This window comes from Aulonocara sp. 'chitande type north' Nkhata Bay, linkage group LG4, assembly GCF_057382095.1.
Source record: "Aulonocara sp. 'chitande type north' Nkhata Bay isolate Kocher_YH1m ecotype deep benthic linkage group LG4, A_spYH_male_GT1.1, whole genome shotgun sequence".
NCBI classification, from domain to species: Eukaryota; Metazoa; Chordata; class Actinopteri; order Cichliformes; family Cichlidae; genus Aulonocara; species Aulonocara sp. 'chitande type north' Nkhata Bay.
In genome coordinates this window covers 15,136,159-15,152,415 of record NC_141347.1, presented here as the reverse complement: position 1 = coordinate 15,152,415, position 16,257 = coordinate 15,136,159, and the positions used below count along the sequence as shown (strand labels likewise).

At 39.2% G+C, this 16,257-nt stretch overlaps 1 protein-coding gene across 1 annotated transcript; it reads left to right on the top strand.

The window, feature by feature from the left end:
* Positions 1–1,557: 1,557 nt before the first annotated feature.
* LOC147332214 (extracellular serine/threonine protein kinase FAM20C-like) lies at positions 1,558–15,939 on the top strand. The gene is made up of 11 exons (XM_086288662.1): positions 1,558–1,679; positions 3,748–4,281; positions 7,131–7,309; positions 10,737–10,815; positions 10,944–11,036; positions 11,562–11,677; positions 11,803–11,983; positions 13,539–13,648; positions 13,857–13,938; positions 14,054–14,113; positions 15,399–15,939. The coding sequence occupies exons 2-11, from the start codon at positions 3,749–3,751 to the stop codon at positions 15,658–15,660; spliced, it is 1,695 nt and encodes a 564-aa protein (XP_086144788.1). The 5' UTR covers positions 1,558–1,679; position 3,748; the 3' UTR covers positions 15,661–15,939.
* Positions 15,940–16,257: the final 318 nt, after the last annotated feature.

The following is a 16,257-nucleotide window of genomic DNA, read 5'->3' as shown; positions in this document are numbered from 1 at the left end:
TTTTTTGAGGACAAGAGCGGCGAGGTCTATCGCGATAGCTTAATTTCTCTATCGAGTAAAAGTTATATCGCGATACATATCGTTATCGTTCTATCGCCCAGCTCTACTTCCCACTGTTGCCAAGTGCTTTCTCACAGGGGGTCATTTGATTGTTGGAGTTTCTGCTCTATTATTGTAGGGTCTTTACCTTACAGTATAAAGCATTTTGAGGTGACAGTTGTTGTGATTTGGTGCTACATAAATAAAAGCACTACAAAAAAAGCCGTGAATTATAACAAGTAATGTTTCCCTCTGGATGAACTGGAGGAACCTTTAAGCTCAAAAAATAAAACAGAGCATTTGTTTCCCTGCTAATCTGCAAAACCTCATACAGCGTGCGGCACAAGCCTCCTCCAAACACTGAAAATGCATCCAAATAGATTCTGATGCACTCGTCACACTTTTACTTTTATGCTTCATTGAAAATGCATTGAAACATCACAGCACTTTAGCACATCAGGCCATGAATCATTAAAGCTTTAATGGCTCCAGTCCACATTACATCCAAGTATTATTCCAGTTTACGACTGCAGAGACATTATCATCACGATGAGTAATTGGAATAAATTCGTCATGCATTTTAAAGTATGAGAGCTGTAACTAGTCATCTATTCTCTTTCTCTCCCTTTCTTCATGCTAGTGTTTATGCATGTGTGTTTTAACTGTAACCTGATTTGCGATGTTTAAGAGTTGTTTGCAAGTAATGAAACAACAGGAACCGTCTTATAATGCCACAGCATACTGCCGCAGGCTTGGAAAACATCAATCTGTTCTACTGGGACCTGCCTCAACATAAATAATACATTGTCTCTCAGAGCAAAGTGAGCTAATTAATAGGAACATTTCGTTAGCTAATTAGATTGCAGGAGAGAACAATTTTTCAATCCCCATAAGGCACCGAATATCGAAAGTCGGAGAAAAGGATTTTAAAGCCGTGGAATGAAATACAAGATGGATGGCTTATGATAAAGGACAGAGGCAGGTTGAAAGAAGACAAAATGAATATTTGATTTAATCTGAGCTCTTTCAGAATACCAATCCATTATGTGGGTGTGTGCACCTGCGCTGCCAGAATCTAATCTAAAGTGGATCTAGCCTGCTGCATTGGACATCACTTGGAGTATATGTATATAAACACACATATATATATATCAAACACAAACCACAAACTGCATCAAGTGTCCTCTTGAAAGTCAAGAGCAAAAATGATTTTCATTTTAAGTCAGGGCCTATGAGAAGACAAGAAAATATAAAGAGAAGCAAGGTGGGCTACAATGGAAGAACTAATGGATCCATAGTTTTTGAATACGTGGTGATAACCTACCAATCACAAATAGTGACATCCTGATTTGGAGCCACTTCTAACAGGACTTGTGTTTAGCATTGACTTAATTATGCAATCTGCATTGATCCAAAGTAAAATATCGTAACTCTGGGTCACAGAGACACGGGTCACCGCAACACGCCAGTTTTCTGTTTGCGCCGCAGTGACCGCATGACAGCAAACAAACACACAAATGCAGTCTTACTGGGTAAGATCAGGACCAGAAAATTACTACTAAATTCTTTCTAGTCCACACATGCAGGGGAGTGGAACGGAGCGAGAGTGGGAAGAAAAAAGGTCTTGACAGGAAAGAGATGTAAGTCTCCAGTCTGCTGCTCCACATAAAGAAGCAGCAAATTGATCAATAATATATTGATTTTCTTAGTAAACTTTTCTTTCTTTGAGAATTTTATGCAAATGATTGCCTGGTAGCTTCATGCTTAACTACTGCTGTGTGACCGCATGCACGCATGTCTCTCTCAACCTGTTTTCCTTTTCAATCACACAATGCAGTAAGAGCTGTGCATTAAGGACTGTTGGTGACAATAAGTAGGATGAATAGCTGGCCTCACAAAAGCTGTGTTTAGGGTTTGCTGGGATTTTTAAAGATTTACTGTGTGTAAAATGTGCTTCACACCCTTTTCCTTAATATCACAATTATTTCAATTATGTTTAAACTTAGAAGACCCAAGCAGATGTCTAACAGCATCTTGATGACTGTGACTGTGCTCGTGAATTTTTCAAAGTTCAGTATTATTCTGGTAGTATCAACACGAACAGAAAAAAAGAACAAACTTAGTAAATACTTTTGGTTTCTACATTTTATATGACTTACAGTCACTAACTGCTTTGTTAGGTACACCTGTTTCAGCTGCTTGGAAATGCAACCAATCACATGGCAGCAACTCAGCACATTTAGGCATGTAGACACGGTCAAGACAACCTGCTGGAGTTCTGACTGAGCATCAGAATGGGGGAGAAAGGTCATTTAAGTAACTTTGAACGTGGCATGTTTGTTGGTGTCAGACAGGAAGGTCTGAGTATTTCAGAAACTGCTGTGTACTGGGATTTACCTACATGACCATCTGTCGTGTTTACAAATTATGGTCTAAAAAACTGAAAATATTCATTGAATGGATGGTGGGGTCAGAATTTGATATTAACAGCATGAAATCATGGATCCATCCTGCCTTCTACCAATGGTTCAGGGTGGTGGTGGTGTAATGGTTTTGGAAGACATTTTGTTGGCACACTTAGAGCTCCTTCACACCAGCTGAGCATAGTTTAAATCTCACAGCCTACCTCAGTGTTGTTGCTGACCATGTCCATCCTTTTATAACTACAGTTTACTCATCTTCTGTTGGCTGCTTCCAGCAGGATAACACACCATATCTCATATCCTTTCAAACTGGTTTCTTGGCCATGGCATTGAGTTCACTGTACTCAAGTGGCCTCCACAGTCACCAGATCTCAATCTAATAGAGAACCTTTGGGATTTGGTGAAACTGGAGATTACGATCTGCAGCATCTCTGTGATTCTGCCATGTTAATATGGACCAAAATCTCTGAGTAGTGTTTCCAGCATCTTGTTGAAATGAAGAGTTAAAGTAGTTCTGAATGCAAAAGGAGACTCAACCCGTTACCTAATATAGTGTCCAGTGAGTGTATTTGTCTTTTACTTTACTCTTATACTGCATAAATATATGAATCTACCACAAATGAAGCAAGTATCATGTTTAATATGAAAGAAGCAAAAGTCATAAATAAAGCATGTTGAAACCTTTTACAATTCGAGACATTATGATTATAATTCTTTTATTTTCTTTAAATGTCCATGTGCAGTGTATCGGATCATGATGCTGTAAAAACATTTACTACACTTTGAATGGTGTCAGTTTGCCATATTTGGAAGCAACCACGCAGACGTTCAGTGAGCTTAATGACTTTTAACGCGGCTCTCATATTAAGCACTGACAGCAGATGGTTAGAGGAACTATCACATTTTCCCAATTCCGCTGGGATTTTACCATCCTCGTGGCTCCAAAATGACAGATTTTAATGAAGATGATGATCACCCAACTTTCCCTCTTGCTACACGGACCACAAGGCTGTCATTTTGTTTTGAGTTGTAAATCTCATACCTACCAAACAAAGCAGCACACAGATGTTGCAAGCACTGGCAGTTTGCCTAGTCCAGCTGCATTACAGCATGTTACCATGAAATCTGGTATATGGCAGGTCTGTTTTTACAAGTAAGCATGAAATACATGCTGCTGTTTATCTGGGTGTCTGTGTATTATGCAATATGTAGGAAATATTTTATCATGTGCAAGTCTGAAATGCTGACAGGCCTCCTTGGTCTGTTTTATCCTTTTATCTTCCAGCATGGTTAGACGGAACCTGGGTCAGTCCACTCGCTCCATCTATCTGGGACTGGCTTGTCTGTCCCTCAGTCTCCATGTCCTTCTGGCATTTTTTTGCCTTTCAGTCCTCCAGACTGCCTGTGTTTTTCCCACTTCTTCCTCTTCCTCCTCCATTCCCAGAACAGATACTCAACATCACGAGTCTGTCTCCCAGTCTCCTGCTTCTGATGCTGCCTCCTCAAACAAACTGCAGAGGCGCCCCCATGATGAAGTGCGTCACAAACCGACTGCAAACATGTTACACCATAAAGTCCGAGGCTCATTAAATGAGGTCGCTGAGAAGTCAAAGAAACTGATTGGAGTTGGAAAAATAATTCAGAAAGTCGATGGTCCTTCTAAGCTTGGGGCACTGTTCAAGCATCCGCTTTACAATCTGCCACAGCCAGAGCTGCAGCAAGATGATTGGCTAATGAGGCTGAAAACAGAAGAAGATGCAAAGGATACAGAAAGTCATGAAGAAGAGAACGAAGACATCTTCCCTGATGATAGTGAGTGGTGAGTAAAAAAGATGTCAAAAACACTTTAATAACATAGAAACATGAAGGGCTTTGAAAATAACCTGCCCTACGTTCTGCATCATTGTGAAGCTCCCCTAGAATAATTAACACTGGTTTCTAAAAGATTAGCTCTTCTTTAAGCTGCCCTAATTACAGTAGCCCGCTTTTCATTTGGTAACATTCAAAGGTTACTTTACTTTACTTTCTTTACTGATGTAGCTATGAAATATTAGTCCCATCCAGCAGACCTTTATGCTCACCAGCTAGCGACACCGTGCATGTCTTTAGTGTATAATGACGATTTGATAGTAAATTAGATTTTTGTAGATCTGTAAATTTTGTAAACTAAATTAAAAAACAATATTCTGTTTTTCTAGCTAGATAGTCAAAACTAAACTGCTAATACAAACTGATTAAAAGTAAACAATTAATGTTTTAAAATCATGTGAAATAGAAAGTACATTTTCTTTCAGTTCTAAGGTTTTACACACAGGACACCATAAAAAGAATCTGGTTCTTAGTGAGCTTAAAATGCAGTAAATACAACCTCAAACACCATGCCACATATGACACCATGTCATTATTTTTTAACAAAAAAATTAATTTACACTTGCTGCTACTTTAAGAATTAAGAGGGTAAATAGCAGCCCGGTGCTGCTACTTATCCTCTACCATCAAATGCATTTTATTAACTGGTCATCAGCAAGTTGAGGCGCCTCTATAAATGCAGAGGTTTGCAGGTCTGACGCAAAACATCAATGTAGGAAAGGTTGTAATGCTGGGTACTTCCAACCACTTTGCTGTCCTGTCATGGTCCTGGGTCGGTGACCCAGCGCTTTTGGTTTGTTATCATTTTCTAGATGATGATTGTTTAAGTTCTGTGTTATTTTCGATCTGCCTCTGAGTCTGCGTCTGTATCTGTCTGTCTATGGTGTCTCCCCATCTGTTTGTGAATCTGTCTGTTTAGTTCAATGTCTTGTCTGGTTCCATGTATCTGAGTTTCCTGTTTTATTGTGAAGGTCCGTGTCGTATGTGAGTGTGATCAGTTTACGTTTCCCCTGTCCCGTCAGCCCAGATTCCTCCCAGCTGTGTTGCCCTCCTGTCTCTCATCCCCTGATTACTGGTGTGTGTATTTAAGCCCTGTGTGTTCTCCTGCCTGTTGCCGGTTCGTCTGTGTTCCTCCGTGTCAGTCTGTTACCCTGTGTTCCACGGTGTCCTGTTCCTCGTCTGCGTCTCTCTGCTATTCATCATCCGTTGTCATATGCTCCCAGGTCTGTTATTTTAGTTCTCCCAGTTTAGGTGTCTTTAGTTGTTTGTTATGCCCCACTGTTTGTTTGCCACTACACCTCTGTAAATAAAACCACCGGTATCTCATCCACCGCCTGCATCTTGGGTCCTCCTTCTATATCCACACGGCTCGCCTCGGCAGCCGTGACATGTCCATTATTCTACAGCGAGAAAGATTATTCACAAGTGGAAAACATTCAAAACAATCTTGTTAATTGACAAACGTCTTGACAATATAAGACTCTACAAGCATCAGTTAGCTATTAAATGTTAAAGGTCATGATGAGAAAAAGAGTGAACAAGAATATCTTCTTTGAAAGGATTACCATGCAGCACAGCTTAGGTTTGCAAAGTTATAGCTGAACTAACTGCAAGACTTCTGGAACAACATCCTTTGGACAGACACAAGAGGAGATGTTTGGCTATAATGCACAACGCCATGTTTGGAGAAAACCAAACACAACATATCAGCATAAACTCCTCATACCAACTGTCAAGCATGGTGATGGAGGGGTGATAATTCTGGGCTTGTTTTGCAGTCTGTTTTGATCATGAACCCTTCTGTATACCAAAGTATTCAAGAGTCAAACATCAGGTTATCTGTCCAACAGCTAAAGCTTGGCTAAAACTGGGTCATGCAACAGGACAATGATCCCAAGCACAAATTACTTAAAGTTATTACAGCTGAAGGTGATTCTCGAGGCTGTTAATGAATAATCACATGGTTTAATGCAGGGGTGTCAAACTCAAATACACAGTGGGCCAAAATTCAAAACTGGAACAAAGTCACGGGCTAACATTAATATTTATTGGAAAAAAAATCTTCCTCTAGATATAAGAATGAATCTTTTCTTATGGACTCAAACAAGTTTTGCTGAAAAACTGAATATGGAACAAGCAAAGCTTAATACTAAACAATATATATATTAGCTGTATAATACCAGTAGGCCAGCTCTAATAATAATTTGGTATGGCTTCGCGGGCCAAATGTAATTAGGCTGCGGGCCAAATTTGGCCCGCGGGCCAGAGTTTGACACCTATGGTGTGTCGCATGATGTTGTTGTTAATGTCAAGTTTAAATAGTTGTAGAACCTGGTAAGGAATTCATGTTTATTCAATAAATCCTGATATGTAAAACCTTAGAATTGAAAGAGGATGTACTTTTCTATTTCACATGATTTTGTTCTATAAGCATGTTAGCATACCGTGGGTATATAGTTTCACTCTGCCACAGAAACATGACTGTCTTTAAATTGGAATAGACTATACAACAAATTACTTTTGAAACACACTTTCATGCTTAGAAATAACTATTAAAGGAATGCAGCATCCCATTATTTCCTCGCCATGAGGCTTGTGTCACTTCATGCTGCCAAATGAATATTATGCAATGGAAGCTCTTTTTTTTTATATCACTGTGTTGCTCAACTTTCCACAGAATTGGTGTGTTTAGACTTTTAACTTATTTTAAAACTGCAGTTTGTTTCATATCTGAATTTCTGTTCATGACTAAACAGTTCTGCAGGTGTTATAGTATTATGTCTACATACTCTCCTGAAGGCAAAGCAACAGTCACGAGGAAGGCTATGACAAAGTCACATGGACAACTGATGTGGAGACCCACCCTCCCTGGCTGCGGTTCCACCTGGGCATCTCTCGCTGGGAGCTGTACAACAGGAAAGACCCCAACCTAGCTCAGCTGACTCACTATTTGGCAACACAGCGTATCCTTGGCTCAGGTGAGCACATAAGGGAGGCAGGCAGGATTAAAAGGCCAAAGAGACTGGAAGGAAAGAACAAGGCCTGGGAAATGTGCCAGAAAAATCAGAGGAAGGGGGGCAGGTACAATTTTCTTAATGAACCTCCTTTTTATCTTGCTACTCCCACAAACTACATCCTGAAATGAGACTTAGGTTGTTTTGCAATGCCACGATGAGGACAGTCAATTAGGAAACCTGCTCAGGCCATAGTCCTTCATAAATATTCTGCCAAAACATCCGTCTGTAATCTGTACTGCTTTTAGGGTGACCAAAAGAGGGACTTCTAAGGACTGCATAGTTTGATACAGCAAGTTTTCTTTACTTAAAAAATGAGCTTTTCATTACCTTGCGTTTTGAACTTGTGGTAAATTCTTCTTTATGTTCATTTGGATTCCTCTTAGCAGCTACAAAGTCACAACCCTGCTGCTTTCTCATTTTAACTGATCCGTTATTACAAACAAGCTAATCTGTAAGAGAGCCGTAGGCAAGACTGAGTATTCACTGAGTGAATAGAATAAAGTGTGCCAAAGCTCATATTTACAGCAGTGAGCATTGTCTTTGGGGAAACAAGACACATATATGGGATGATAAAGGCACAAACTGATGTATGCAAATAAAACGACAAAACACATTTAGAGAGAATGAAAGCGCAAACCCAGGAGGATTAGGTATACTGTTATATAACTCACAACTCCTTGTGGACACAAAGTGAGAGGATGAGGAAGGTGGATGTGTGAAGGTATATAGATTTCTTACAGCCCCCAGAAGAACTGCATACATGCTCTGGAACAAACAAACTATGGAATAACATGCAAGTAGAATTAAAAACAGAAGGCCAGTGTATAGAAGCTATTCAGATATTCAGACATCTCAACCTGTCAGTATAGGTTTCCTATACACCACAGATTATGGTCAAAAGTTTATACCCAATCAACATGACCATAAACGTCATGGTAATTTGGGGTTTTTAATGACTTCTTTCAACTATTCTTTTTCCAGGGTCTAATATTTGTACAGCATACATCTTTAATAACTTTAAAAAACAAGAATTTGAATTTAATTAGGATTTCAAATATAAAATTATACATGCAGTACAGGCTTGGAGTTGTGTATACACCCTCACTGTTTGGTTAAATGTCCCTTCCTGACTTGCACCTCAACCAGAAGCTTTTGTCAGTGATCAACAAACTTCTGGCATAAATCTGGCTGGATATTTGACCACTTTCTCAGCAGGATTGGTGGAGGTGGTTTCATTTAAATTGATTGGTTTCCTGGCATGGACCAGGCTTTTAAACATAGTCCACAAATTTTCAATAGAGTTGAGATCAGGGCTTTAAGAAAGCCATTCCATGTGTGTTTGGGATCACTGTCATGTTGGAACACCCAGTTGTGTCCAAGTTTCAACCATCAGACGTTGATTTAAGTTGAAGCTGAAGATTTTGGAGGTAGTCCTTCATGATTCTGTCCACTAAAATGCCCCAAAGCTTGATGCTACCACCACCATGCTTGATAATTGCTACAGTGGCCTTATGTTTGAAAGCCTCAAATTTACTCCTCCAAACACACCTCTTTTACAGCCAAGTAATCGACTATTTCTTGAGATGATAAAACTGGACAATTTCCAAACAGCTTTGCCATTGTCTTAGTAAGGACTCATACATGACTACAAAAACTAATTTAGGGAAATCTTTTTTCTGTTTTGTGTGTCTGAAAGTAAAATAAATCACTGAATATATCAGATTTATAAGCCACCACATATTGGTCTTAGTATCAGTCTTGAAAATCCTTTATCGATATAACTGTGGTTTCCCTGTTGATGCTTCGTGTATTTTCTTTTCAATTTCACTTGCTGTTTATTGGCTTTAGACATCAAACCCAAAACAGATAATGGATTAAAACCTTTTTCATATCATTAGCGGGGTATACACTGCATGCTGAAAAATGATGCTAAAAAGGGACTAGCATGTTCAAATATGAAACCAAGCATCATTAAACTTGGGAGGGACCAACAGGATCTTTGTGTGTGTGTGGCTGTATGATGCACCGCCTCACATATAGCAAAATGCACTGTGGATTGCTGTCTTAATTTTATTACAAACGAGAAGCAGAATTGAGATACAGTATGTAGATATTCAGACATTCATAAAAACAAAACAGCAAACTGTGCAGCTCACATGTACATGAGAGACATAGACTGTTATATTCTCTCGCATGCTTCTCCATAAATGTAACTGCAGGCATTCAGACTTGTGCCACTTTAAAAGAGATGTTTTTAGATCCTACCTACTATTAATATCTGTTGAGAAACTCTTAGACAAATGGAAAGGGTGCATAACCGAACAAGGCTATAAAATCACATGCAAGCTGGCCCACCACTATGCACAAGTGCCTACATAAAGACTGGATGTACTATCCATAAGCAAAAAATATAAGCATAAAATATTCATGCAGCTTCCTTTGCATCAACATATGCTTATGTCTACATGTTCATTTTGTGGTTGGTTCTCTTAGACAGGCAAACCCATGCTCAGCATGCTGCAGAATGAATAATGCATTGAGATTTGTGTTATATGGTGCAGATTAAGCACTAATCTCGGCTACAGGCTAATTTTCTCACTGTGTCATCCCTTTCCCCCCACATTTAGCTCTCATTCCTGCATGTACCTATATCTTGTGTAAATTTGGGTACATATTCAGAATCAGAAATACGAATTATGGATCAAAATGTGGCACAGCTTGGTTTATATTAACAATTTCTTTCTATTCATTTACAGGATTTGCTCACAGAGCCGTGGTCTGCAGCAAATAAAAGCTGTTTCTTTTTCTGAAACCTTGATTTGAACTAGTTCACTTGAAAGAGAATAAACACATGCTTCACATTGCCCAGTTGTCTGAAGTGTGGATAAAGTGGGTCAGGTTTGATGGGATGAAAGAATAGGGGAGAAAAAAAAATCGAAACCGTCCGATGCAGACCTCTGTGAAGGTAAAATGGGGTGACGTTACTGGCAAAGCATGTAAATGATACTCTAATCTGCTTGTTTAGAAGCAGCAGGGAATATTTTAAGGTATCATAAATATGCAAAGGCTTTACAAGAATAACATAAGCATTAGTATTAAAAATAATGATGCATAATATTGGGCCTCAGCACTAAGATAAATCGATTTTATACATGTTTTGTTGGAGTAATGCTCAAAATGGAGGTGGCAGTTGGTGCTCTGACTATAAAACAGGCCACCATGTGGAGGAACTGATGTAATGCACTGCAGTGAATCTAAATTGTATGCATCTCTGTGATGCGTTTCTTATCAGTGGCTGATCAATATGATAAAGAGTGCTTGTGTAAGCAATGATGTGCCTTTGTATTATTGCTGTGCTCCCGATATCTACCCTCTTTGTATCTTTTAGTTCAAAAGAAAGGAGGCACCCAACTGAAACTGCTCATATCGTTCCCAAATTATGGACAAGCTCTGCTCAAACCCATGAAGTAAGACACCGGTGCAATGCAGCGATCTGAGAAACATTCATCCTGTTGTGTTTTGTGATGCTGACTAGTAAATGACAAGATGCGCTTACAGCAGCATGTTTATGTGCTCGCTTTTGTTTGTTGCACAGGCAAACCAGACATGCAGAGACTGATGTAAACCTCTTTTACTTCTCTGACTTTGAAAGACACAACGCCGAGATCGCTGCCTTTCACCTTGACAGGTACGCGTCATTACACATCCGATCGGCAGGTAGCAGGCGTCCTTGAGGGCAGGCGCACAACAGGTGACACTTCAGGCACTTGAGTATTTTGTTCATGAAGATGTCGCAGAGTGTAGAAGTGTGAAAAGGTTTTAATAGCAGTCAGTGGTAGCTGAAGAATAAAACCTGACCAAGTGTTTCATTCTTGCACTTTGCTGGATAAGTAAAGAGAAAAAGCAGCACTTCTTCTGTGGTTACTAACCCCGCTGTCGTGCCCTTGAGCAAGGTCTTGATCCTGGTGTACATGTGGAGTTTCCAGGAGGTCAGAGGATCGTAGCACTGGGCAGCTTTCTGGTGTGACAGTGCAATGCGTGAATATGATGATGGTGTTCCAGTAAACAGGACGTTAATGCTGCACACAAATAAAGATTAAAAAAAGAAAACACTTCCTGTGCTCTTGTTGACACATTGTGTTCCCTTTTTAAATGTATTTTCTTTGTACTCGCTCCATCTCTTCATCTCGCTCTGTATCTTCCTCCTTCTCAGATTGCTGGGCTTTAACAGAATCCCTCCAGTGGTTGGACGGCTCATCAATGTTACCACAGAGATCAAAGAGATTACCACCGACCGCAGGCTGTCTAAGACCTTCTTCACTTCCCCTGGTATGTGTGCAGGTGCATGTGGGTAAGTGTTGGCTCACGCCAGCACTCAGTTTATTTAACAAAAACGAACTATTGGACTGAATTCTGCTAAAATCTTTATTTTTAATATATGGCTGTCTCTCTAGCTGGGAACGTGTGTTTCTATGGGCAGTGTGAATACTACTGCTCAGTGGAGCACCCGGTGTGCGGTCAGCCACATATGCTGGAGGTTTCCCTGGCTACCATGCTGCCTGACCTCACCATTGCCCCTCGCAGGTCCTGGAGGTCCCCATGGAGGCGATCTTACAGCCGCACCAAGCTTGCACAGTGGGTTCACTGATCATACCTCAGTCTGACTAACATACAGAATGTAGTTTAATACAACTGAACAGAGTACATGTTTAGAAACGTCCTAACTGTGAGTGGGAAACTGCCTGAATGGAATTATATATTTAGTGATATTAGGTTAATTGGTGATTGTAAATTGTCCATAGCTGTGAATGTGAGAAAGGCTGTCTGTCTCTCTGTGGGTGTACACCACCTCTCACCTTATTGCAGCTGGGCTAGCATCCAGTCCCCCCACGACCCTGAATTGTTTAAATGGGGATGGATGGATGGACTGATGACATTATATTGAGTGGCCTGTTTTGAAACAAGACTTTTAGGAGTCTAGGAGTTTCGTTGGATGTCGTCTGTTAATGGTTTTTCTTTTTAAAGGTAAAAATATTGGAATGCTTTGTTAATGAGTCACTTCTAATGATCACAGTGTCTTTCTTTTAAACAATCTGAACCCCAGCTCAATAGAAGGATGATTACTAACCCTGTAGTAATATTGCTTACAATCTAATACAGCCAGTACAAGATAATAGAAACAGTTCCTGCGTGTATTTTAGGTATTAGTAAAATACTGTCTATTAAGCAGCTCTGATGGAACTTTTGATAAGTGTGTGCATAGAGTGTAAATAAAGATCTAGATTTAGACCAGGGGTGTGAAACATAAGGCCCTTGGGCCAGAACTGGCCCTGCAAACATTTTGGACTTTTAATGGTATTTTCATAAATTTTATAGCTTGTCCTGCTGATAAACATCTCATACTACAAAAATAATGTAACAGATAAAAAAGTTAAGAAACATGAGAAGAAAGTTACTGTTTTTTCACTATTGCTATAGAATTTTTTTTTCCAATGTAACCACATTAAAAAACAAAAATAAAAGTAAAAAAAAAAATTGACATTTTCTGTTAATTAACAAATCTGTCCACTTTATAATTACAGGACAGTCTGGCCGATTAGTTACCAGAATGTTGTTGAATTTTACACTTTTTTTTTTTTTTTTACAATTTCGGCCCAAAGAGTTGTGCTGACTTGTTTCTTTCATTAACGGCAGCAGCAGCATTTCTTTATCACGTAGAAATACTGAGACATTGCACTTCTTTTTCTTATATTGAGATGTCTCAGGGATTAAATGTGCAGTTAAGCTACTTTGCACTGGGGAGTTTCACTGGTCCAGCTTACTTAAGATCAAAGTGGGCTGTATGTGGCCCATGATGTTAAACGAGTTTGACGTTCCTGGTCTAAAGCGTTTAGAGAATCGTGGGTGTTTGCCGCCCTCTAGTGGTATCTGTAAAGACTTGCAAGATGTAAACAATCTTAAAACAAATAGGCACTATATCCAGAATCTGCATTCTTTTTAATGATAAAGTTTTGAATTCAAACATCTGAGTTAACCTAAACTACAAAATGAGGTGACAGCAAAGGTGAACTGCACTAACTCGAACCCCAAAAGCAGAAAAATGTGAAGGGAAGCAATAAAAACTGTTAACAGGGAGGCCATGATCTGTTTTCCTTTGTCTGTCTGAGTGTCTCTGTTCTTTTGTTCCCAGGTGGGAAAAAGACCCAGCTTACTGTGATACAGTGAAGCAGACACCTCCTTACAATCAAGGAACCAGACTGGTGGATCTCATAGATATGGCTGTCCTGGACTTCCTCATGAGTCAGTTAGGCCCATTTGTTTGTTGGTTGATAGGAGTCACTCATCTGTATAACGCTCCTTATTTTCTTTTTTTCCTAAGGAATTTTAACAAACTGAATCAGTAAAGTAGCAGTGTGATGCTCCCTACAGTTGCATTAAGAGCTTTTTAAAGAATATTTTTAACAGTGTCATGAACCTTAAATGATATTTGATTGTTTTCCATCTGAAGGCAACATGGACAGACATCACTATGAGACGTTTGAGCAATTTGGCAACAACACTTTTCTTCTGCACCTTGATAATGGACGGGCGTGAGTACCAAAACTTTGATCCTTCTTATCTCGTGTTACACTTGATTTCTTCCTCAGGTGTCAGGTTAGTTTTTCGTCATTAAATGTTTTTGATCCTGTTTTTTGTTTTTTTTAGGTTTGGGCGTCACTCTCAAGATGAGCCATCCATTCTAGCTCCATTGCAGCAGTGTTGCAGGTAAAACAAGAAAAAAGATGTGTGCTTACTGATCTGTGCGCTGAAAAATGATGGACGGGGGGACAGGTGTAAGAAAAGAGTCAGTGTCAAGTTTTCAAATGTGTATAAACCCACAAGGTGTGATAGAAATTCTCAACTCTAGCGAAGAAGTGCATCAAATTAGTAACATTTCTGCATTAAGATATCTAAAAACAACTAAGCTAATGCCACTTGTTGCCTGATGGATTTATATTATCCTCACATCACACCATTCTCATGATCTCGATACCTCAGAAACAGCTTGAGCGACTATTTTCAAATTTAAGATGACATGATTGGATTTTGGTCCCCAAAGGTAAAGTTATTATGAGTCAACCTCTCATACGTCAAATTCTCATCAATCTAATATGTCCTTTACGCCTCAGCTTAAGGAAATTCTTCAAGCCTGTAACGTCACAAAATGTGCCTCATGAATGTTTAATAGAAGAAGATGACAATGCAGAGGTCAAAGGTCACTTTGGCATGATGAGATTATGCTAAAACGTATTTTCTGGCCACAAGATATCATGCAGTGGAAGAGTATTGTGTAATGAAACTATGGGCTGTTAATGTTGGAGACCCACCTTGAAATGAAAGCAGGTGTACAGCACTCAGAGGCTGCGAGCTTAAAGCAGCAGCTTCTGTTTCTGAGGCTTTGTCTGCTGTTATGGCTGTGACTTTAGTTGCCAAACATACGTACACCCTATATTTGTATTAAATTCCTACAAGGCCTTTAAGATGTGATATTCATGGTAAAATCTCATAGTTGTTTATGGCATTTCCCAAGCTGTTTTATACAGAAATACTACAACAACATTCAAAAAACTCATAAAGGAATTTTAATGTGATTGCTTTGACCACAGTAATAATGTTAGCTGCTGTAGCTCTATGGGTAATCAAGCTATTAAATGGTAAGTGGGCAATTAACATTACATTAGCAAGTGTTCATTTTATCTAGTTTGTTAGAATACATTTACATAATCTCAGTGTAACACGGCTAAAAGGTTAAAACAACATATTGTTTGGGAACAGGATTTGTACCTGAGTCAGCAGAGGTGTAAATAATATTACATGATCCCACAACATAGCATCAAACTACTTCTTTTATTAATAAATTATCAAAAGACGACCAAAGGTGGAAACGATATGGTGCATATGGTTAAAAGATTTTAAAATTACATGCTTTAGTTTAAATATATTTCTTTCCCAGTTTCTTTTTTCCTTTTCCAAAATCTTCTCGATCCCCTTACACGACTTATCTCCACAGGATCCGTCGCTCCACCTTCCTCCGCTTGCGTCTGCTGTCTCTTCCTGATTTCCGACTGAGCGACATCATGCGGGAATCGCTGACTCAGGATCCTTTGTCACGAGTGGCCCCTCTCCTCTCAGAACCACATCTGTCCGCGTTGGACCGGCGCCTTGCAAAAGTTCTGCAAGTAGTGCAGACGTGTCAGGAAAAGCATGATGACGTCATTTACAATGACATAGAGGGACACGATCAAGGACCACGATCAGCTGTTACAGCCTGACTGAATATAGAAAAACATTCAATTACACCTGACATATAGATTATTGTCCCACTGTTACCTTACCAATACTCTTTTTCATATTTTTGACAAACTACAACAAAACATCAAACCAACAAACATATGCAAAAATACAAATACACAAATCAAAATGTTCAAATTTACATGAAAAAAACAAAACAAAACATGCAGCAAACTACACACTTGATGTTTACTTAAAGTTTTTTTTTTTTTAATATCTATGTCTTTTACAAAGTTTTAAATAAAGGAGTCCTCAAACCATCTCATTGTAGACATTATTCATTCTTTAAGGTCTGACACCATTTTTCTTCTCCAGCGTACAACTTTCTATCCAATGGGGTGTTTTCCCCTCCCAAAACAATGCTTAAGTAATGAGGAATAATAATGTTTGCTTATTTTTATTACACGCAATTAAGTTTTTCTGGATATAAGAACCAATAACTTTGGAGTTCTATGGAATTTCTTTTGAAATCATTTTCTAGCATCGCTGTGATCTCTTCATTGCTCTGCACTCTCAAACATAATGAAACTGCTCCTTTAGCCTCTGTGCATTTAGTGCACATGTCAGTTATATTTTTA